At 33.1% G+C, this 23884-nt stretch overlaps 4 protein-coding genes and 1 long non-coding RNA gene across 10 annotated transcripts; 1 reads left to right on the forward strand and 4 right to left on the reverse strand.

Annotated features, from left to right (window-relative positions):
* Positions 1-1546: 1546 nt before the first annotated feature.
* Positions 1547-3733, reverse strand: LOC123916592 (zinc finger BED domain-containing protein DAYSLEEPER-like). The gene is made up of 4 exons (XM_045968081.1): positions 3615-3733; positions 2397-3509; positions 1976-2297; positions 1547-1875 (listed from the first exon to the last, which is right to left on the reverse strand). Exons 2-4 carry the CDS (start codon positions 2649-2651, stop codon positions 1835-1837), a joined length of 618 nt encoding a protein of 205 aa, XP_045824037.1. The 5' UTR covers positions 2652-3509; positions 3615-3733; the 3' UTR covers positions 1547-1834.
* Positions 2851-6429, reverse strand: LOC123914541 (zinc finger BED domain-containing protein RICESLEEPER 2-like). Its single transcript, XM_045965743.1, has 3 exons — positions 6335-6429; positions 3365-3509; positions 2851-3252 (listed from the first exon to the last, which is right to left on the reverse strand). Exons 1-3 carry the CDS (start codon positions 6427-6429, stop codon positions 2851-2853), a joined length of 642 nt encoding a protein of 213 aa, XP_045821699.1.
* LOC123915793 (zinc finger BED domain-containing protein RICESLEEPER 2-like) lies at positions 6338-18925 on the reverse strand. Of its 4 annotated transcripts, none has more exons than XM_045967033.1 (4): positions 18812-18910; positions 7295-8632; positions 6837-7158; positions 6338-6755 (listed from the first exon to the last, which is right to left on the reverse strand). In XM_045967033.1, the coding sequence occupies exons 1-4, from the start codon at positions 18824-18826 to the stop codon at positions 6601-6603; spliced, it is 1830 nt and encodes a 609-aa protein (XP_045822989.1). In that variant the 5' UTR covers positions 18827-18910; the 3' UTR covers positions 6338-6600. The 4 variants fall into 4 exon arrangements, with proteins under 4 accessions (XP_045822989.1, XP_045822990.1, XP_045822988.1 ...); XM_045967034.1 differs by lacking the exon at positions 18812-18910 and adding an exon at positions 8744-8921 and having other exon boundaries at positions 6338-6728; XM_045967032.1 differs by lacking the exon at positions 18812-18910 and adding an exon at positions 8744-8919.
* Positions 11524-13670, forward strand: LOC123915794. 2 transcript variants are annotated; one of them, XR_006811984.1, is made up of 3 exons: positions 11599-11836; positions 12050-12682; positions 13262-13670. It is a non-coding gene; the product is annotated as an uncharacterized LOC123915794 (long non-coding RNA). The 2 variants fall into 2 exon arrangements; XR_006811983.1 differs by lacking the exon at positions 13262-13670 and having other exon boundaries at positions 11524-11836; positions 12050-12564.
* Positions 18926-21333: 2408 nt separating the features above from the next.
* On the reverse strand, positions 21334-23805 carry LOC123916279 (zinc finger BED domain-containing protein RICESLEEPER 2-like). Of its 2 annotated transcripts, none has more exons than XM_045967700.1 (4): positions 23632-23805; positions 22183-23529; positions 21745-22066; positions 21334-21645 (listed from the first exon to the last, which is right to left on the reverse strand). In XM_045967700.1, the coding sequence occupies exons 1-4, from the start codon at positions 23644-23646 to the stop codon at positions 21521-21523; spliced, it is 1809 nt and encodes a 602-aa protein (XP_045823656.1). In that variant the 5' UTR covers positions 23647-23805; the 3' UTR covers positions 21334-21520. The 2 variants fall into 2 exon arrangements, with proteins under 2 accessions (XP_045823656.1, XP_045823657.1); XM_045967701.1 differs by having other exon boundaries at positions 21534-21645; positions 21894-22066; positions 23632-23730.
* Between the last annotated feature and the right edge of the window lie 79 nt (positions 23806-23884).

A 23884-nucleotide genomic window follows, 5' to 3' on the forward strand; every position in this document is an offset into this window, starting at 1 on the left:
AATTAATTACAAAATTTAAGAAAATGTTTCTTTTCTTAAACAATATATGCTTGTGACGTCTTTATGTAAATTAATTAGCCATTGCTAGCCTTTATTAGTGTAGAATCAGGATGATTCAGAACTGATGTACTACACATTGGATAACACGGTATAATCAAGGAAATTAAACATTCTTTTAGTTATGTTCAATAAAAAAAAAGATTAAATATAATTAACACCCAAAAAAGTCAAAAAAAAATATTGTGTAGTAATACTTTACGTAAATATACGAGAATTTGTCTAAGTGTTGTTTTAATTAAATCGAAAGGAAACTACTCGGAAATTTGTGATATTGTTTTTGGTAAAGTAGATTGATTATGTATTGTTATAATAATAAGTTCCATTAATCCTTTTTTTCTCTGTTTCTTTGCCATTCGATATGACCGAAACTATACCAGGCTGTTAGACAGTGTTTGTTTTATTTTATAATGGTATGTGCAAAAGGTGTAATATATCTATCTCTTGGTTTGTATAAACTATAAAGAATACTTTTTCTCCTAACAACTAACAAAGGTAAATGGGTTGCATAAAGAATACTTAGACGGCAGGATAAATTTCGTATCAATATTATGATAATCTAAAAAAAAATAGTGAGTAGCAATTAATAATCATCTGGTAAACATAATTAAATATATATTTAAATAGTCTTAACAATAAGTCACTAAGTTCAATCTAGTGGTAAGAAATTTGAATAACATGCATGAGATCTTGGATTCGATTCTATGCTCCATCGTAAAAATAAATAAATAAATTGTCTTAACAATATAATTTGTAGTTGAAAACTGAGCAATGTTAGACTATCCTTAAAAGTTAACATAGTTATAATAAGCTCAATAACATTATTTAACATCCCCAACCCAATAAATGAATATGGTATAAGAAGATCATCTCAAACATCCTTTCCTACCTGCATGGCCATACTCCTCTCCAAATCAAGTCTGCAAGCAACAGTTGTCTCGGGATGCATTGTTGCTTGATACAACATCGCATTCTTCACCCTCTGCAGAAGGCTCACTAGTTCTCTTCTGGTTTAATCTATTTCCTTCTCTTCTCTTTTTACACAAAAAGAATGTTCAAGATTCAATATATAAAACCAAATTCACGAGGAAGCTTTATCTTTTAGTTAAGGTTCTTACCAAATCTATCAGAGATTTCTGTGCATAGACCATTATAATAGAACCAATTTTCCATATTGTTTAAACCCACTTTGCCATCATTGCAAGGAGTTTAGTGCTACGGTAAATTCTGAGAACTGTTAGTGTTAGGATTTTAACTAAGCTGGTAATGATGTGTTTAGGCATCTACAATTGATGGTTTGCTTAGTTTTATATCAATGTATGAAGAAACACCTTTATGTATGAAGTCATCAATAGATACTAGCTTCATCCACCAACCTGTCTCATAGTACTTCTAGTATCATCAACAATTTAAAAATATCTAACATAATGTATTTGAGAACAATTCACAAGAATAAAAAAAATTACAATTTGATCATAGTCTTGTTTCCTTAAACATGGAATTGCATGCTAGCTTCATCCAACATTAGAAAGTAAACAGATCCACATATTGCAAGTTAAAAACATGTCCACAATCACTAAAAATCCACATGTAAGTCAACACGCCAGAACCTAACAACCACATATATAGTTTTAGTTTTTTTAACCATAAAAGCCAAAACAAACATCATGAACCAAAGTTAAAGAAATACTAGCAAATCAATCATCATCACCATCGACTTCTTCTTCAAAATCAAAATCATTAGATGCTATGCTCCATTTTGTCATCACCATCAATTTCACTCCATTACTTCAAAGTCATCGTCGTCGTCTTCCCGATCTACATATCATAATTGAAGAGGTTAATAATTAAAGTGACCACTAGTTATGAAAACAATACAGTCATATGTATTTACATTTAAATTATATAGATAGATTACCATGGCTAACAAAATTGTACAACCAACTGCGAGTACACAATCTAGCATCCATGTTCATCGGTAACATACGATGTTTATACTTGTTAAAGACATGATAGCCCATGCAAAAATCACGAGTGGAAGCAATAGTGGCAATGGAAACACTTAACAAGTCGCAAGCCAATATTGATAGATCTGGAAATCGATCATTATTACTTTTCCACCATTGTAATACATCCATATCTTCATGATAACCGAAATCCAAATTTGACTCATCTAAGTAAATCTCAAGTTGAGACTTTGTGGATTCAGTAACAAGCTGCTGATAGTGCATGTTCAATTCCTATTATATTTCATAAGAGAAAAGGAAAGCAATGAAGTTAAACAAATACAATATAGAAGGTAATTAAATTGTTAATTCCAAAAATAGATACAAACTTACATCATATAAGCTGTGAGATGAAGACTTTGGCAATGGCATGCTAGAAGACTGGTCCTGAGTAGTTCTTTGCACACCACCAGAATAATTGCTTTCGCCAGAATACTTGTCAAATAGCATGTACAACTCGCTCTTTACATGTTGCAACTTCCCTTCACAGGTTGATGCATCAAGTTTTGAGTAACAGTAAGCCAAGGTTGACAACTTCATCTGCGGGGTCAAGAACCGCTCCCAATGCAAGAATAACACTGTAGTCATCCCAATATTTCTTAAACTCACTCATCATCCTTTCAGCCATTCTCTTTATAGCTTCATCTTCAACTCCCAAACTTTCAACTAGAACACATTGAACTTTCCAAACTTGCAAAAAATACAAGTTGGAAGTATGATGTGTTGTGCCATTAATCATGTTAGCAGTTTCCCATAAAGGCAATAAGAATGAACAGATCTTTTCTACTCATTTCCACTCTTCTACCGAAGGACATAACTCATACTTATCATCATACAAGTGAAGACTTTCAAACACACGCTGATATTTAAGAGCACTTTCAAGCATCAAATAAGTTGAGTTCACAGTCATAGACATATCCAGATGCAAGCGAACAGAACTATCAACACCACCAACATTTTCAACACACTCTTTAAATTTTTGCCTTCTACTCTTTGAACCCCTCACAAACAAGATGCTCTTTCTAATTTTACACACAATACACACAAAATCACTAACTAGGTTCAACGCCTCATCAACAATCAGATTTAAAACACTTGCAAAACAATGCACACGAAAGAACTCACCATCACATAACAAACCATTTTGCAAACCGAGTTTCGTTTTCAATTTTTCTTGCAGAATGTCATTCTGAAATGAATCATCTACAGTGAGCTAATTCTTGTTTAAGCTTCAGTTTCTCTTTCGAGTACAAATCAAATACATGAGCCTTGATAACATTTATATGAGGCATTACATTTACTTTCCTCAATTCCCAGTCCTCAAAAAAATCAAAGGGGTAATCATTTGCAAGGATTATAGAAGCCCATATACTCACGAACTGTGAATCAAATTGACCTACCTCGTCACCAGAAGCCAGATTTTTCTGGTGACATATCTTCGATGACCTAGATTACATTTCAGCATTGATTAGTTAGGTTTTTAAAATCACAGATTATTATTATTAGATTGAAAATTAATTGACTTCAATAAAGGCGGTTTCAAAACGGTACCTCTGTGAGAGACATCGGAGATGATAGACGGAGATTCGACGGAACGATACGCCGGCGGGAGAGAGATGCGATGACCGATGAGTGCATCGGTGAGAATCGTGAAATGAAATGAAGAAGAGAAAGTGTGAACTGAAGTTCGCGGGCTTAGTATTTATAGTCCCCCAATTTGCATCTAAAACCCTAAAACGGGTACCCGTCGGGTTAGTCGGCTATTTGAATTCTTTTTTACTATACCTCTTATTCGATTTAGTCACTTACCCTTCAATTCATTTAATTTTTCAAATACACCAATGTATTATTTGCCGCGTGCAAAATAGCAAATATATTTAAGAGGTCGTAACATGTATTTTTTCATACGTATCACTTAAAGTTCGAATTTTAAATCAAATGATTAAAAGACTCATATAGTTATCGATTTATTTGATATGTTATAGTTAGTGACGGAGCCAGAAATTTTTTATAGTGTGGGCAATATAGATAAAAAAAATTAGAATTAAATATATAAATAACATTTCAATTTTGAAGCATTTAGTCCAAAAAAAAAATCAATTTTGAAGCATAAATATACATCATAAATTATTCTCTAATACTTTCATATTCTCAAAACGTCGAATAATTTCTCATTATCAATATCAATAAAAACATTTCTCTTTAACAATGGAGTTTTCACTGATTCACGTTCAACAAATATATAATATGTCTACTTTTTTTTTTTCTTTTTCTTCTATAGATGAAATGACAAACACCACTAAAATTTTTACACATAAATAATATCAGCATTATCGGTTGAACTAGAACTAATACCCATTACAAATAATATATGTATAAGATGACAAAAACTTACAACATTGTAGTGTGTTTAATTAGTTGCATTTCTTTGAGTGGTCTGAATATCATTTAGTCTAAGTACATGGATATATGTTACATGGATATATGTTATGCCATAGTACTAAATCCAAATTTTAGTGAAGTCACATGCCCACACATGCTACAATGTAGCTTCGTCCCTGGTTATAGTTTTGTACATATCAAAAAAAATGTCATGCACCCTGGGCACTTGTTAAAAGAGAAAATTAAAAGATAGAGTTAATGTTAGAAAGATGATTTTTTATGTTTTTAGTGTATTAAATGCACAAATTTCAAGATAAAACTTTCATATTAGTATGCTTAAGTAGTGTCTCACGAGCACTGGTTAACATTTTCCTCAAAAAAAAATGTTATCTTCATTTATCGCAAGAACGACCTAACATTCTTTCTAATTAATCTCAAAAACGGTCCAACACACTTTGTTATTCTATATATTGGTTAGGAAATAGTAATTATTTTTTATTCAGTGAATAAGTAAAGTGTCCGAGGTTCGAACCCTACGATGTCTCTACCAAATGAGCTAAGCTCACCGATAAAGAAATAGCAATTTGAATAGACACTAGAGTGTGGGGTTGCTTTCTCTAAATGGAAGTAGGTACTCTCTCAACCTCTAGTACTTACTAGACCACAACAAAACGCAACATTTTTTGTATACCTATTAGTCTCGACTGAGGCAATCAGCATTGTGCTCATTAGAGAAACCAACGAGGGGGCAAATAAATGTACCATGTCCATGTGTGCAAAGTGGTATAAGGTCCAAAAAACTCACGGTAACAATATTTTATGAAAAGAACGTTTTCAAGAATTTTTATTTTTGTTTCTCGTAAATTTTACTTAATGTGGATACATTTGTAAGTCGCAATTTTGACCATGAGTTTATGATATTTGTGATACATTTGTCTTCAGCCAACAAATTACTAGACCGGGTTACAAGTACAGATCTCCAACTATATTAAACATAAAACATAAGGTAAGTTAGTTACTATAAGCAAAATGGTGGAGAAGCACTTATTTGCAGTGACAGTGAGGAGGAAATAATATAGCAAGCAGAGGAAAACGAGACAATAAGGAACTTCTGAAATGCAACTATAAGAAAATAGCAACTTATACATATTAGTTTGGTTTGCATGATCAAGTATAAAACTGAACTGCTACATAAAGCTGAAAGGATCACTTTCAATATTAAACCAACATGCAAAAGCTGCTGAAACTACAAGCAACATACACCCTGTTATATTGGTAATAACAGCTATTAAAATTACATAATGCATGTGATATCAGATAGATAGGATAACATGAGCAGAATGAACATTAAGGTTGATGACAAGAAGTAACCATGATCAGCAGTTATGACACAAGTTGCAAGATACCTTAAGTTTTTTTTACCATCAGAGAAGTCAATAACCACTAGAAGTGGTTAAAATCCTATAAAGTTTTACAGTTGCAACCAAAAATGTATGAACTGTTTCAATTATAGTACATAGGCTAAGTTGAAAAACCTTGTACTTGTATTCTTGAATGACAAAGATGGAACTTAATAATAAAGAAATGTAGAGAATCAAAAGAGGGAACCCAAAAGCAAAATGCAAGAACTGAAAACTCTACAACTTGAAAGTGTTGTTGGATTCACACTTTACACAAATGATTAATCATTGTTACATACAATAGTGTTCCATGTTCATAGGTGAAATTAGAAATTTTTAAAGCCAAAATTATGCGTATTTCTAGAGAGTAATGGTTTGAAAATTGATTTAACCAAAAACAGGTGAAAATAAAACCAAAAATAAGGATTGATTTATAAACCAACCCAAATTCAATAGTATAGAACAATTCACAAGAATAAACACAATTACCAGTTAAATAAGGATTGATCATAGTCTTGTCTCCTTTCACATGGAATTGCAAACTTTGTCCAACAGCAAACATTAGAATGCAAACAAATCCCCATATTACAAGTTCAAAACAAGTCTCAAGTTACAAAATTTAAGAATTAAGCTCAGCAGCAAGTCCAAAAAACATAACCTTAACAACCATATATAGTTTAAATTTTTTGAACCATAAAGCCCAAGTTAAATAAATACAAGCAAATAAATCATCACCATCATCATCAGCGTCATCTTCATTCATCACCGTCTTCACCATCATCAAGTTCATTGATCATTTCTTCAAAGTCATCGTCGCCGTCTTCCCCATCAAAGTCATTGTCGTCGTCTTCCCCATCAAAGTCATCGTCGTCGTCTTCCCCATCAAAGTCATCGTCGTCGTCTTCCCCATCTACATATCATAATTAAAGAGGTTAGTAATTAAAGTGACCACTAGTTATCAAAACAATACAATCATTTGTATTTACATTACCATTGCTACCAAAATTGTACAACCAACTGCGAGTAAAAAATCTAGCATCCATATTCATCGGCAACATACGATCTTTATACTTGTTAAAAACGCGTGAGCCCATACAAAATTCATAATCAGAAGCGACGGTGGCAATGGGAACACTTAACAAGTCACAAGCCAATAATGATAGATCTGGAAATCGATCATTATTACTCTTCCACCATTGTAATACATCCATATCTTCATAACTACGAAAATCCAAATTTGACTCATCTAAGTAAATATCAAGTTGAGACTTTCCGGTTTCAGTAACAAGCTGCTGATGGTGCACTTTCAATTCCTATTATATTTCACAAATGAAAAGGAAAGAAATGAGGTTAAAACAAAATCAATATGAAAGGTAATTGAATTGTTAATTCCAAATATATATATATATATATATATATATATATATATATATATATATATAGACTTACATCAAAGACGCGGTCAGATAAAGACTTTTGCAATGGCATGCTAGAAGACTGGTCCTGAATAGTTCTATGCACACCAGAGGAAGTGCTTTTGCTAGAATACTTGTCAAACAGCATGTACAACTTGCTCTTTACATCTTGCAACTTCTTTTCACAGGTTGATGCATCAAGTTTTGAGTAACAATAAGCCAGTCTAGACAACTTCATCCGCGGGTCAAGAACCGCTCCCAATGCAAGAACAAGACTGTACTCATCCCAATATTTCTGAAACTCACTCATCATCCTTTCAGCCATTTTCTTTATAACTTCATCTTCAACTCCCAAACTTTCAACTAGAACACATTGGACTTTCCAAACTTGCAAAAAATACAAGTTGGAAGTAGGATGTGTTGTGCCATTAATCATGTTCACAGTTTCACTAAAAGGCAACAAGAATGCACAAATTTTTTCGACTCTTTTCCACTGTTCTACAGAAGGACATAACTTATAATCATCATCATACAAGTGAAGACTTTCAAATACACTCCGATATTTTAGAGCACTTTCAAGCATCAAATAAGTTGAGTTCACAGTCATAGACATATCCGGATGCAAACGAACAGAACTATCAACACCACCAACCTTTTCAACACACTCCTTAAATTTTTGCATTCTACTCTTTGAATCCCTCACAAACAAGATGCTCTCTCTAATTTTACACACAGCATAACTAACTAGTTGCAACCCCTCATCAACAATCAGTTTTAAAACACGTGCAAAACAGTGCACACGAAAGAACTCTCCATCACATAACAAACCATTTTGCAAACCAAGTTGATTTTTCAATTGTTCTTGCAGAACATTATTCTCAAATGAATCATCTAAAGTAAGCGAAAAAATCTTTTTCTCTATTCCCCAATCATTCAACAATTCAATCATTGTCTCACACATCTCACCACCAGTGGGAGGGTAAACTCTACAAAAATTGAGAACCTTACTATTTAACTTCCAATCCGCATCAACAAAATGAGCAGTCAAACAAATATAAGGCATAGTAGTGCAAGATTCCCACAAATCAACAGTTAAAGATATCCTATTAGGAATAGTAGCAAATTCTTGTTTAAGTTTCAGTTTCTCTTTCAAGTACAAATCAAATACATAAGCCTTAATAACATTTATAGGAGGCATAACAAGATCTGGATTTAAGTACTTCGCCAAGTTCCTCAATGCCGAGCGCTCAAAAAAATCAAAGGGACAATCATTTTGAAGTATAGTAGAAGCACATGTACGCACAATCTGTGAATCAAATTGACCTACCTCGTCACCAGATGCCATATTTTCTGGCGACATATCTTCGATGACCTAGATTACATTTCAGAATTGTAAAATTATTATTAGATTCACTTTAAAATCACAGATTAGTATTGCATTGAAAACTAAGAGACTTCAACAAAGGGGGTTTCAGAACAATACCTCTTCGTGAGACATCGGAGACGGAGAGTCGCCGTAAGGAGAGGTGAGATGAGAGTGTATTTGGGAATGTGAAAAGTGTGAAGTGAGAAATGTGGTTCGCGGGCTTAGTGTTTATAGCGCTCTCAATCCCAAAACCCTAAACCGGGCACCCGCGTCGGGTTGGGTCGGGCTTTTAACGGGTTAGCCGTTTGGTTTTAGCTGAATTAATTTATTTTATTTTTATAAAAATTATCAATTCATTTTATTTCTGTTTTTGTATCAAGTAATACTAGTAATATTCGGGTCTCACAAGATTTGAGATATTAGTTTCTACAGTTGTGTGCAGAGAATATCTAGTTTACATAAAAAAAAGTTAAATTTTTAATAAATTAATTCTCATCCTTATTTTTATATTGTACTTGGTTAAAAGAGTTTTAATAGTTGAAACGGAAGTGTTTATTGTCCAATACTAGAACATCGACCCGTGCGGTGCACGGGTCTGATTAACGGTAAGATATATAATAATTAAATAAGATATGATAATTCCAATAATGTAAGGTATACGAAAAAAGTTGAGTAACATTAAACGATAGTTCAACAATAATTTTGGATAAATATTCATACAAAGAAAATTATGTTATATTACGGAAGACTTCTTTATTGACCACATTCGAAGTCTTAGTCGTATCTTCACCATCGTCATCGATGATCAATATTTTTAATCTTTTTCTAGAAGTAACTCTTGAAATTGCAACAAACAACTGACCATGTGAAAACACTGGCGACGGAAGATATATCCCAACATGCTTTAAAGATTGTCCCTGACTCTTATTAATAGTCATCGCAAAGAAATCATTATAGGAAATTGTCTCCGTTGAAATTTAAAAGGAATTCTCACGTCAGATGGTGTCAGAGAAAATCTAGGTATGAAAACCTGATCACCAATATTACTTTCTGAAATAAATTTTCCTTCAAAAGCACGTTTTCTCAATCTCGTAATAATAAGTCTTGTTCCATTGCATAATTCTAATTTTTTATTCAAATTCCTTAATAGCATAACTGGAACTCCAACTTTAAGTCTCAACTTGTGATTTGGAAGTCCCGACGTATAAATCGTGTTCAAAAATTCGGGAGTATGAACATCATCCACTGTTTAACCGTCTACATTTTGTGTGAGTGGAGTATTATAACTCAAATATGTTTTTTCTTCATCAGGAATTAAATCCAACATATAATCATTTATTGTGTCGACTATTGAATTTTTAAGAGCTAGTATAGCTCTATTTTGGAAATACGTTATATCGTTCATGTTTTGTAAAAGTTGGGGATAAGTGTTTTCAACGATAGAAGCAAGAGGATTACCTGAATTTGGAATCAATAAATCTGATGGAATGTCAAATTCTAAATCATCGTCGTTGTCATCTCCAATTTCTCCATCGCCAACACCCAAAACTCATTCAGAAAACAATCTTCTTTGTTCAACGTCTACACTTGAAGCACCACCGAGAAGCCTCATGTTTTTACTCAATGTTAAAACTTCAAAAAAATTCCAAAGAACCGAAGAATTAATAGTAGCATGAACAACTTCTGGCCTTGTACCTTTAGGTATTACTGGTAGAATTTGTCTAAAATCTCTGCCAAAAAAACCAACTTTTCCACCGAAGAAAATATGTTTATTTTTTTCATCAACAAACTTGAGAATATCTTTTAAAGTTCTATCAACAACTTCGAAACAGTGTTTATGCATCAGTGGTGCTTCATCCCATATAATGAGCTTTGCTTTTTGTATTAATAGCGCCAAAGGGCTTTTAGGAACTATAGTACATGTTGAAAACTCGTCAGCATTTAGAGGAATACAAAACCTTGAATGTGTTGTTCTACCACCATGTATAAGCAATGCAGCGATCCCACTTGAGACAACTGTTAAAATTATCTCACCTTTTGAGCGTAATGCGACTGACATGACCCTCTAGATAAATGTTTTCCCCGTACCGCCATAACCATAAAGAAAAAATACACCAGGTTTGTTTTCGTTAACTCTTGTCATGATTGTGTCATATACTTTACGTTGCTATGAAATCATAGTTGACATCAATTTAACATGTTCCTCAGCTAATGATTGTTTGTTATAATTCAATTCGTCGTGTATTAAACTATTTTGTATATCAGGAACTAATGATGTGTCTGCTCTATGCATTGGAGGATAATCTTTTAAACTCTTCCCACAACTACGTAACATCATCTCAATATCTGCTAGTACATATTGTATCAATTGATCATCGGTTAATATTAAATCTGCAATGTTAAAATCAAAATAATGAATGTGATTAGTGACATGACTATGGTTGTGTTCGGTTGTATTGCAAAAAAAATTGATTTAGCAGAATTGAGTTTGATGGATTTGATTTTGGTTAAAAGTGAGTTAAACAGAATTGATTTATGTTTGGATACATTAACGTAAAAATAAAGGGTATTTATAAAAAATATCAATTCTTTTTCCATTATTTTTTTTGACAAAATTCTTTTTCCAATTTTAAAAAACTACAATTTAATAAACTGCATAATAAATAATTTAAAAAGTTATATAAGCAAGGTTACATGAGATATTGAAATGTGAAAGATGTTTTTTTTTAATAGATTTCAATATTGTTGAAGATGTTATAGTATGAGAATATATATATATATATATATATATATATATATATATATATATATATATATATATATATATATATATATATATATATATATATATATATATATATATATATATAGAGGATGTATATTATGAGAATGACAAAGATATATGAGAATATGAGAATGAATTATGACCATTAGATTAACATGAAGGTGTAGGATTAAAAGACTACTGTAAGTGAGTCACGTGACTCGTTTTTCTCACAAACGAGCTTCTCTCTCTTCCTTCCTTCATCAAATTTCTCTCGATCTCTCTTTCTCAACGCGACGCCGCTGCTCGCCGCCACTCGCCGCCGATGGACCTCACAACGCCACACCCGTATCTCTCGTTTTGAACATCACCGCCTCCTTCTCTGTTCAATTTCATGAGTTTGGATCTTTTCTTCTTTTGAACATCAACGCCACACCAGGAACAAGGTTTTTTTTTGCTTCTCTTCTTTTTGATTTATTTTTGTTTTGTATCCTTCTTATACTTTGATTTTCTGTATAATTGGGTTTTTTAAAATCTGTGTCCCTCATACCTTGATTTTATGGTATTTAACCTTACAACTAACATAGAAGCTATTTGTTTTTTTTTAATGTGCTCTAGATGTTTGATAAAATGCTTATTTGAAACAATTTGTTCTTTAGGTACTGGTGTAGCAGTAGTTGAAGTGTAAATGAACTAGGCACTGCTACTGAACTAGGCACTGCTGAAATTGGCAAATGAACTAGGCACTGCTGTCCAAGACCAGTTAAATGAAATTGGTACTGGTGTCGAAAACTAGCGTGAAATTCTGTCGAAGACTAACTGAAATTGGCAAATGAACTAGGCACTGCTGTCCAAGACCAGTTAAATGAAATTGGTACTGGTGTCGAAGACTAGCGCGAAATTCTGTCGAAGACTAACTGAAATTGATGCTTAGTTTAATGTAGTTGTAATCTGCGACAAAGCTCACTGGTGCTTAGTGTGTATTCACTATGCTTACACATTGTAAATGAAAGAACTTGGCACTGCGTTGATTTTGTCGAAGATGTAGATTGTAAATGGGGGTTAGCTCTATTTGTAGAGTGATTCACATTGTAAATGGGAATTAGCTCTATCTTTGTACAAATTGTAATTATCATCTTATATTAAATGAAAAAGTTTGATTGAATTGCCTCAATACATCCCTATAAGATAAGAGTTTTCTTCTTTGCTCATCAAAGGCAGGATCAGAAAGAAATCTGAATCTTCCTACGCACGGGACGTGCGTTATATGTCGTCGGGGGCGTTGGATGGATGTAAGTTGTAATCCATATCAGTAATATAGATCATTGCAAATAGATCATTTGTTACCATATCAGTATTATCAGTGTACCTTGTTAGTGTACCACAATTTGTACCACAATGTTATTGGTTCATGTTTCAATTTATTTGCAATTTCATTTTATTCTTTTATTATTGGTTCAATTGCAACTTTGTTTGATTATATGGAGAATCCACCAAACACACAGCAGGTGAGTTAAACATGCAGAGCCAAAATGCTAATAAGAGATTAGTCACATTAAGCTCCTCTTAAGATAACACCCTTGCTGATAGAAATAAGCTGTGGAAGAGTTCTCAGCATATTTCCTTGAGCCTAACAATTGATATGGTCATAACAGTGTGTTTTTAAGTGTCGAACAAATTCTGTTGCTTATTTCTAACATGAATTTGAAGATATCGCGCATAATTTAACATGAATTTGAATTATTGAATATATTGTTGGGCTTAATTCTTTTCAATTGTCAACCAATTTTTGCCCAAATTAAACACCAACTCTAACCCTTAATTGAATTAAACACAAACTAATAACATTATTATTCTCAAATTGAACACAGAGACTCGACTCAAATTGTATTAAACGCAAAGGGAGATTCACAACAAGAGGATTTGAGGGCAGAGAAATTCATGAGACGCAGAGAGAGATGCAGTGAGAAAGATGAGAGGGCTCATGAAATGAGAAGATGCGGTGAGAAAGATGAGACGATAGGGACGCGAAGGAAGTTTATGGGTCAGCGGAGGTTTCCCGGAACAGAGACGTCGGTGGAAGGCGGAGATGAGGAGAAGAGCGGCATAAGCAAAGAGACAACGGGTAAGAAGAGAAAGTGTTTTTACGTGAAGGAAGAATTTTGAGGAGAGAGAAAGTGAATAGTAATAATAATGACACATCACAGTGGCACATGACTCATTTAAGTGGTATTCTAATCCTACTCCTTCATTTAAATCTAAGGGTTGTAATTCATTCTCATATTCTCATATATCTTTATCATTCTCATAATATACATCCTCTTATATATATATATATATATATATATATATATATATATATATATATATATATATATATATATATATATATATATGGGGAGGGATCAAATTACACCGGTGTAACATTTGAGTAATGTTACACCGCTCAATAACACTTCAACGAATACAAATTTTACAAAATCCACCGTTGGATTGAAAGTTTATATCATATAGATCATTCATGTTCAATTCTATAAAAATCTAAAATCATTTGATATGTTATTGAGATTGATCAAGCTTAAGGGTATTCAATAAAAACACATAAAGCGTTAATCTTGTTCGGTCTCAATAACATATCAAACGATTTTGATTTTTGTAAAATTGAACATGAATGATCTAAATGATATAAACTTTCAATCCAACGGTGGATTTTATAAAATTTGTATTCGTTGAAGCGTTATTGAGCGGTGTAACATTACTCAAATATTACACCGGTGTAATTTGATCCCTATATATATATATATACTTTCCAAATCACACGTGATAATAACTTTCCAAATCTCACATGATAATTATTCTCTAAATTTATGATCCGGTAGAAAAAAAATCATTGATCAGGAAAGAAATAAAAATATTTCGTGATGAATAATATAGTCAACAATAATTTTGATATGATATACTTTTAAAATTGATGGTGCTTATCAATTATTGCACATAATTTTAATCACAATTCGTATACTTGCTATAGTGGTTGGAAATATTGCCTTGCATTGAAGGGTTGCGGGTTCGAATCATAGCTAAGACAAAATTGTATTATTTTTTAATAAAAATTGCAAGATAAAATGGAGGGAAAACATGGAAAACAAATTAGGGTTTAGGGTTTGCTTGTGTATACAAGCTTATAATATAAAAGATATTTAGTAAAAAAATGATTCTTTATAAATTACCATTTTATTTTTGGTACATTATAAATTACCATATAAAGTATATATAATATATAGAGACAAAATATGTAACAACATATTTGTATTTATATTTAAAAATAAAATAAAATGGAGGGAGCATTATCCCTGTCATCCCCTTCTAGTTTCACCCATGATTAAATGACTTTAGAAGTAGTTATGATTGACGTCAAACTCTAAAACGGTACATGTAAGGTTAGTCCGGTTAACCCTTTATTTTCTTTTGACCTTTTATTCTTCAATTCATTTTTTTAATACAATTCATTTTTTTGGAGTACAATTCATTTCATATGTTATAAACTATGCTTTTGGTAAAAAAAAATGTTATAAACTATGCTGCTAGTGCTATCTTAGAGGCTCAAAAAAAATGTTGAATTTTTCTCTTCCTCCCCCATGGTTCACTTATTTCCTGAAATTCCGTTTTTGTCCCTTAGAATAAAGTTCGAAACATAGATTTCAAATTAAAAAACCATGTTTAAGTGTGTTTTAATGCCAGAAATATGGTTTTTTAGTTCGCAATCTATGTTTCGATCTTTATTCCCAAGAGCAAAAACGGAATTTCAGGAGAGATAAGAGAACCATGAGGGAGGAAGAGAAACATTCCAAAATGTTAGACAGACGAATATCGTTAGATCGGCCCAGCAGGCCTTTAACATTTATAAAAAATAGTGTGATTCTGCTAGTACTCTCTCAACCTTCATTACTTACCAGACCACAACAAGGCAAAACATTGTTTATATACCTGTCAGCATTGGCCGAGGCAGCTAGCGTCGTGCTCATAAGAGAAAAGGGGAAAACCCAATATACCATGTTACTAGAGTTTAATATGGCCCGGAAACACAATATCAGAAGGCCGTATTAACCATGGAAACAACCACCAGAAAGTTGAGACGGTACTTCTTAAAGCATCATAGTGTGGCCCAAACTAGATTATGACTCTGTATGGTAAAATTAAGCTATAGCTGAAAAGTTAGTTTATAGCTGATAGCTAAAAAACTACATGGTTGAAATTAAAGTGTTGGGTAAAATTAGTTTTTAAAATGATTAATAAATATAAAAATACATAAAAAGACATGCATGTTTCGTGGGTAGTTTTTTTGTTTTATAAAAAATAAAAATAAAAAAAGGATAAAAAGTTATAAGACACTTGGTAGGGTGTTTTTTACTCAAATTTTTTCATTTCTATAACGTCCGCTACTTAAGTAGCGAAAGGGTAAAATGAGAAACAAGTAGGGTGCACGAGTAACAGATAGGGTGACAAAAGTAAATCTCTAAGAAGATCATCTCAAACATCCTTTGCTACTGTAAGCAACAGTTGTCCTATAAAGTTTTCACCATCAGAGAACTCAATAACCACTAGAAGTGGTTAAAATCCTATAAAGTTTTACAGTTGCAACCAAAAATGTATGAACTGTTTCAATTTATAGTACATAGGCTAAGTTGAAAAACCTTGTAATTGTATTTTTGAATGACAAAGATGGAACTTAATAATAAAGAAATGTGGAGAATCAAAAGAGGGAACCCAAAACCAAAATGCAAGAACTGAAAGCTCTACAACTTGAAAGTGCTAGTGTTGTTGGATTCATACTTTACACAAATGATTAATCATTGTTACATGCAATAGAACACCCTGTTCATAGTAGGTGAAATTAGAAATTTTTAAAGCCAATATTATGTGTATTTCTTCTAGAGAGTAATGGTTTGAAAATTGATTTAACCAAAACCAGATGAAAATAAAACCAAAAATAAGGATTCATTTATAAACCAACCCAAATTCAATAGTATAGAACAATTCACAAGAATAAACACAATTACCAGTTAAATAAGGATTGATCATAGTCTTGTCTCCTTTCACATGGAATTGCAAACTTTGTCCAACAGCAAACATTAGAATGCAAACAAATCCCCATATTACAAGTTCAAAACAAGTCTCAAGTTACAAACTTTAAGAATTAAGCTCAGCAGTAAGTCCAAAAAACATAACCTTAACAACCATATATAGTTTAAATTTTTTGAACCATAAAGCCCAAGTTAAATAAATACAAGCAAATAAATCATCACCATCATCATCAGTGTCATCTTCATTCATCACCGTCTTCACCATCATCAAGTTCATTGATCATTTCTTCAAAGTCATCGTCGTCGTCTTCCCCATCAAAGTCATCATTGTCGTCTTCCCCATCAAAGTCATCGTCGTCGTCTTCCCCATCTACATATCATATTTAAAGAGGTTAATAATTAAAGTGACCACTAGTTATCAAAACAATACAATCATATGTATTTACATTTGAATTACATAGATTACCATTGCTACCAAAATTGTACAACCAACTGCGAGTACAAAATCTAGCATCCATATTCATCGGCAAAATACGATCTTTATACTTGTTAAAGACGCGAGAGTCCGTGCAAAATTCATGAGTGGAAGCAACAGCAGTAATGGAAACACTTAACAAGTCGCGAGCCAATAATGATAGATCTGGAAACCGATCAATATTACTCTTCCACCATTGTAATACATCCATATCTTCATAACAACGAAAATCCAAATTTGACTCATCTAAGTAAATATCAAGTTGAGACTTTCCGGTTTCAGTAACAAGCTGCTGATGGTGCACTTTCAATTCCTATTATATTTCACAAATGAAAAGGAAAGAAATGAGGTTAAACAAAATCAATATAGAAGGTAATTGAATTGTTAATTCCAAATATATATATATATATATAGACTTACATCAAAGACGCGGTCAGATAAAGACTTTTGCAATGGCACGCTAGAAGACTGGTCCTGAATAGTTCTATGCACACCAGAGGAAGTGCTTTTGCTAGAATACTGGTCAAACAGCATGTACAATTTGCTCTTTACATCTTGCAACTTCCTTTCACAGGTTGATGCATCAAGTTTTGAGTAACAATAAGCCAGTGTAGACAACTTCATCCGCGGGTCAAGAACCGCTCCCAATGCAAGAACAAGACTGTACTCATCCCAATATTTCTTAAACTCACTCATCATCCTTTCAGCCATTTTCTTTATAACTTCATCTTCAACTCCCAAACTTTCAACTAGAACACATTGGACTTTCCAAACTTGCAAAAAATACAAGTTGGAAGTAGGATGTGTTGTGCCATTAATCATGTTCGCAGTTTCACTAAAAGGCAACAAGAATGCACAAATTTTTTCTACTCTTTCCCACTGTTCTACAGAAGGACATAACTTATAATTATCATCATACAAGTGAAGACTTTCAAATACACTCCGATATTTTAGAGCACTTTCAAGCATCAAATAAGTTGAGTTCACAGTCATAGACATATCCGGATGCAAGCGAACTGAACTATCAACACCACCAACCTTTTCACCACACTCCTTAAATTTTTGCATTCTACTCTTTGAATCCCTCACATACAAGATGCTCTCCCTAATTTTACACACAGCATAACTAAGTAGTTGCAACCCCTCATCAACAATCAGTTTTAAAACACGTGCAAAACAATGCACATGAAAGAACTCTCCATCACATAACAACCCATTTTGCAAACCAAGTTGAGTTTTCAATTTTTCTTGCACAATGTCATTTTCAAATGCATCATCTAAAGTGACAGAGAAAATCTTTTTCTCTATTCCCCAATCACTCAAAAATTCAACGATTCTCTCACACATCTCATCTGCAGCAGGGTCAACAGTACAGAACTTGAGAATCTTACTACTTAACTTCCAATCCGCATCAACAAAATGAGCAGTCAAACAAATATAATGCATAGTAGTGCAAGATTCCCACAAATCAACAGTTAAAGATATCCTATTAGGAATAGTAGCTAATTCTTGTTTAAGCTTCAGTTTCTCTTTCAAGTACAAATCAAATACATAAGCCTTAATAACATTTATAGGAGGCATAACAATATCTGGATTTAAGTACTTCGCCAAGTTCCTCAACCCCGAGCGCTCAAAAAAATCAAAGGGATAATCATTTTGAAGTATCATAGAAGCACATGTACTCACAGTTCGTGAATCAAATTGACCTAGATCGGCACCAGATTCCATATTTTCTGGTGACATATCTTCGATGTCCTAGATTACATTTTAGCATTATAAATTATTATTAGATTCATTTTAAAATCGCAGATTATTATTGGATTGAAAACTAAGAGACTTCAACAAAGGGGGTTTCAGAACAATACCTCTTCGTGAGACATCGGAGATGGAGAGTCGCCGTAAGGAGACTCCGGCGGGATGATACAGAAGCAGTGACGGAGAGATGCAAAGAGAGTATATTTGGGAGAAAGTGAAAAGTGTGAAGTGAGAAATGTGGTTCGCGGGCTTAGTATTTATAGCGCTCTCAATCCCAAAACCCTAAACCGGGCACCCGCGTCGGGTTATGTCGGGTTTATAAACGGGTTAGCCGTTCGGTTTCAGCTGAATTTCATTTATTTTATATTTAAAAAAAATCATCAATTCATTTTATTTCTTCTGTTTCTGTATAAAAAAAATAAAAATAAAAAAAAACTATCGATAATACTAGTAATATTTATAAAAAAAAAAGTAATACAAGCCATAATTTACTTGTTGAGTTTCCATAAAAAAAATTAAATTTACTTGTTGAGTTTAATTTTAGTACACAAACTAATTATATGCAGAATTAAGGTTAGGGGAACAAATTAGAATTATAATTTAGAAATGGAAAAACAATTTTGTATCTATATATAGGGTCCGTTTGGATTAGCTTATTTTTGAGCTTATGCAAACAGCTTATGCAATATAAATTAGATTTTATGTTATTTTATAAATTCACACTAATGGAAGATATCCGATTTATACCCAAAAAAATGGAGGAGCATTATCCATGCCCTCTCCTTCTAGTTTTACCCATGATTAAATGGCTTTAGAAGTAGTTATGAATTATGATTGACGTCAAACTCTAATTTATTTTATTTTAGCCTTTTATTTTTCAATTCACTTTTTTGGGTTACAATTTATTTGATGTTATAAAATAGGCCGTTATCCAGAGGTTCAACAAAATGTTGAATTTTTCTCTTTCTCCCTCACGGTTCTCTTCTCTTATCCCTTGAAATTATATTTTTATTCCGAACAACATGATTTTTTAATTTGAAATCTCCGTTCCACACTTTATTCCAAGAACAAAAATGGAATTTTAGAAAATATAAGAGAACCATGGAAAAGGATGAGAAACATTCCAGAATGTTAGACATGTGACGATTATTGCTAGATCGGCCCAGCAGGGCCTCGTCATTTGTAAAAAATATTAGATGTTTTCTCTTTAGGCCTCCCATGTATATTTTATACCCCCAAATATTTCAATTTTGCCCTTGCTAAAAACTTCGGTTCGCAAAAACCGAACTTTTTTCTAGTTCAAATTCAGGGAAAATTCGGTTCATAGCAACCGAAGTTTTTATTAAAGGGCAAAAAAGTAAATTCCAGGGAGAAAAAGAACCATGAGGGACTTAAAAGAGAAAACATCAAAATAATGTGATTCTGCTTTCTCTGTCTCAACCTTCATTACTTAGCAGAACACAACAAGGCAAAACATTGTTTATATGCCTCTCGTATCAGCTGAGGCAGCTAGCATCGTACTCATTAGAGAAACTAGCAAAGGGGAAAACCCAATTTACCATGTCACCAAAGTTTAATATGGTCCGAGACACAATATCAAAAGATCAAAAAGTAGTATTAACCTTGGCGACAACCACCAGAAAGTTGAGACGGTACTTCTTAACGCATCATAGCGTGGTCCAAACTAATCAACCTTATTAGGTAGATTAGATATTCTTCAAATATGATCTCACCAGCATAACGATGAAGTGTACCGTAGAACTACCGGAGTACAACATCAGCTTTTTATATAAGTTTTCCTTTGTTTTATTAAGATGCTATAATGATGGAATCCTACATTCTCATCAGAACAAAAATGAACCACTATAATATTCTATTTCTACTTCATTCTGTCACTTATTGAATTCTCCGTTTCTTTTGAGAAATGGTGAAGATCCCTGCTCATTTATTTTTAATTATTAATCATGTGATGGCCGATCGGTTAATCTAACAAAGTTTGGTTAATTGATATGTGAGTAGCAATACAATTGAGATTGATGCTTTCATATCTTTTTTAAAGATGATTTCACATTTACTTATATGACGCATGTGAGATAGATAGGATAGCAGGGACAGAGAAAGTTAGGATTAATGAAAAGAAGCAACCACCATTGGCAGCAAGTGAAACAAGATGCAAGAACAATGCCTGAAACTTCTACTGTCAGAGAAGCCAAAACCTCCAGAAGTAGTAAATATCCTTTAAAATTTATAGCTGAAACAAAAAAAAAAATCTACAAACTGTTTCAATTTTGAGTACGTAGGCTATGTTAAACAAACCTTGTAATTGTATTCTTGAGTGATAAAGGATTATATGCCAGTAGACTTAAAAATAAAGAAATTTGAAGAATCAAATGATGGAACCAAAAAAACCAAATGCAAAAACTAGAAGCTCTGCAACTTGAAAGTGATGTTCTTTCTACTTTAATGGTTGGAGTGTTGGATTTCATACTTCACATAGATGATTGATCATTCATATAACCAGAACCAGATCAAAATAAATCCAAAATTAATTATGCAGCAAGGTGCTTTTAAAGCCAAAAATAAGGATTGATTTATAAACCAACCCAAATTTGATAATATAGAACAAACAATTCACAAGAAAAAAGACACTTACTAATTGATCATAGTCTGTACTCTTGTTTCCTTTCTAAAGGAATTACATAAAAACTTCATCCACATACTACAAGTTAATAACACATTAACAACGATATATAGTTTTAATTTTTTAAACCATAGCCAAAACAAACACGATAAACCAAAGTGAAATAAATACAAGCTAATCAATCATCACCATCATTATCATCATCTTCAAAAGCATAATCATTAGAAGCGTTCTCCATTTTCTCATCACCATCAACTTCATTCGTCATTTCTTCAAAGTCATCATCACCGTCGTCTTCTCCATCTACATATCATAATTGAAGAGGTTAAAAATTAAATTGAACAGTTGTGATCAAAACAATAAAATCATATATATTTACATTCAAATTACATAAATTACTACCATTGCAAACCAAATTGAACAACCAACTGCGAGTACACATTCTAGTTTCCACACTCATTGGCAACATACGGTCTTTATACTTGTTAAAGACGCGTGAGCCCATGCAAAATTCAAAATCAGAAGCAACAGTAGTAATGGGAACACTTAACAAGTCACAAGCCAATATTGATAGATCAGGAAATCGATTATTATTACTCTTCCACCATTGTAATACATCCATATCTTCATAACAACGAAAATCCAAATCTGACTCATCTAAGTAAATGTCGAGTTGAGACTTTCCAGTTTGAGTAACAACCTGCTGATGGTGCACTTTCAATTCCTATTATATTTCACAAGTGCAAAGAAAAGAAATGAGGTTAAACTAAAGTGTTAAACAAATCCAAGAAAGAAAGAAAGAAATTAAATTGTTAATTCAAAAAATATATCTAAACTTACATCAAATAGGCTGTGAGATAAAGACTTTGACTTCTTTTGCAGTGGCATATTAGAAGATTGGTCCTGAATAATTCTTTTCGGGCCAGAAGAAGTGTTTTTGCTAGAATACTCATCAAATAGCATGTACAACTTTCTCTTTACTTGTTGCAACTTCTGTTCACAGGTTGATGGATCAAGTTTTGAGTAACAATAAGCCAATGTTGACAACTTCATCCGCGGGTCAAGAACTGCTCCCAATGCAAGATCAACACTATACTCTTCCCAATATTTCTCAAACTCACTCATCATCCTTCCAGCCATTCTCTTTATAACTTCATCTTCATCTCTCAAACTTTCAACTAGAACACATTGGACTTTCCAAACTTGCAAAAAACACAAGTTGGAAGTAGGATGTGTTGTGCCATTAATCATGTTGGCAATTTCAGAAAAAGGCAACAAGAATGCACACATTTTTTCTACTCTTTTCCACTCTTCTACCGAAGGACATAACTTGTAATTATCATCATACAAGTGAAGACTTTCAAACACACTCCTATATTTAAGAGCACTCTCCAGCATCAAATAAATTGAGTTCACGCTCATAGACTTGTTCAGATACAAGCGAACTGAACTATCAACACCACCAACCTTTTCAACGCACTCCTTAAATTTTTCCCTTCTATTATTGTCATCCCTAACAAACCATATGCTCTCTCTAATTTTATACGCAGCATCACCAACTAGTTTCAACCCCTCATCAACAATCAGACTTAAAACACGTGCAAAACAATGCACGTGAAAGAACTCCCCATCACATAACAACCCATTTTGCAAACCAAGTTGAGTTTTCAATTGTTCCTGCAAAATATCATTCTCAACCGAATCACCCAAAGTGAGAGAAAAAATCTTTTTCTCTATCCCCCAATCATTCAACAACTCAATGATTCTCTCACACATCTCACCTCCAGTGGGAGGGTAAACAAGACGGAAGTTGAGAAGCTTACTATTTAACTTCCAATTCGCGTTAACAAAATGAGCAGTCAAACAAATATAAGTCTCAGTAGTACAAGATTCCCACAAATCAAAAGTTAAAGATATCCTATTAGGAATTGTAGCCAGTTCCTGTTTAAGCTTAAGTTTCTCTTTCGAGTACAAATGCGAAACATAAGCCTCGATAACATTTTTAGTAGGTGTAACAGTATTTGGATTTAAGAACTCAGAGTACTTCCTGATTACCTCTTGCTCAAAAAAATGAAAGGGCAAATCATGTGCAAGGATCATAGAAGCACATATATCCACAGATTGTGATTCCCTTTGATCAACCTCGTTATCAAATTCCATATTTTCTTGTGAAGTTACTTCCGTGACCTAGGTTAAATTTCAGCATTGTAAATGATTACTACTATTATTATGATTTTAAAATCGTAGGTTACTATTATTGCAATAAAAGGAAGAGTTTGAACTAAATACCTGTTCGCCAGACATCGGAGACGGAGAGTCGCCGTAAGGAGACGGCGGCGAGAGGCAGTGATAGTGAGAGAACCGCGAAATGAAAAAGAGAAAGTGAGAAATCTGAAATGAGGTTCGCGGGCTTGGTATTTATATTCCCCCCAATCCCAAATGGACAATTTGTTCTTACATTCCAAAACCCTAAAACGGGTACCCGTCGGGTTATAAACGGGCTAGCCGTTTATTTTTTCTTAATTTTATATTTTCCATTATT

The sequence above is a fragment of the Trifolium pratense genome, linkage group LG3 (genome assembly GCF_020283565.1).
Source record: "Trifolium pratense cultivar HEN17-A07 linkage group LG3, ARS_RC_1.1, whole genome shotgun sequence".
In the NCBI taxonomy this organism is placed as follows: domain Eukaryota; kingdom Viridiplantae; phylum Streptophyta; class Magnoliopsida; order Fabales; family Fabaceae; genus Trifolium; species Trifolium pratense.

What these genes read in the sequence shown, in the direction of transcription:
- LOC123916279 (XM_045967700.1), bottom strand. An exon ending in TATCTCACAGCCTATTTGAT is followed by an intron (nt 22,067 to 22,182) that starts GTAAGTTTAGAT and finishes GAAATATAATAG; the next exon opens with GAATTGAAAGTGCACCATCA. An exon ending in GTTCAATTTGGTTTGCAATG is followed by an intron (nt 21,646 to 21,744) that starts GTAGTAATTTAT and finishes TATGATATGTAG; the next exon opens with ATGGAGAAGACGACGGTGAT.
- LOC123915793 (XM_045967033.1), bottom strand. An exon ending in TATCTGACCGCGTCTTTGAT is followed by an intron (nt 7,159 to 7,294) that starts GTAAGTCTATAT and finishes GAAATATAATAG; the next exon opens with GAATTGAAAGTGCACCATCA. An exon ending in GTACAATTTTGGTAGCAATG is followed by an intron (nt 6,756 to 6,836) that starts GTAATGTAAATA and finishes TATGATATGTAG; the next exon opens with ATGGGGAAGACGACGACGAT.
- LOC123916592 (XM_045968081.1), bottom strand. Translation starts at nt 2,651, where the DNA reads ATGACTACAGTGTTATTCTTGCATTGGGAGCGGTTCTTGACCCCGCAG. An exon ending in CATCTCACAGCTTATATGAT is followed by an intron (nt 2,298 to 2,396) that starts GTAAGTTTGTAT and finishes GAAATATAATAG; the next exon opens with GAATTGAACATGCACTATCA. An exon ending in GTACAATTTTGTTAGCCATG is followed by an intron (nt 1,876 to 1,975) that starts GTAATCTATCTA and finishes TATGATATGTAG; the next exon opens with ATCGGGAAGACGACGACGAT.
- LOC123914541 (XM_045965743.1), bottom strand. Translation starts at nt 6,429, where the DNA reads ATGGGGATTTGTTTGCATTCTAATGTTTGCTGTTGGACAAAGTTTGCA. An exon ending in GATCAATCCTTATTTAACTG is followed by an intron (nt 3,510 to 6,334) that starts GTAATTGTGTTT and finishes AATGTAATCTAG; the next exon opens with GTCATCGAAGATATGTCACC. An exon ending in AGGACTGGGAATTGAGGAAA is followed by an intron (nt 3,253 to 3,364) that starts GTAAATGTAATG and finishes GATTCATTTCAG; the next exon opens with AATGACATTCTGCAAGAAAA.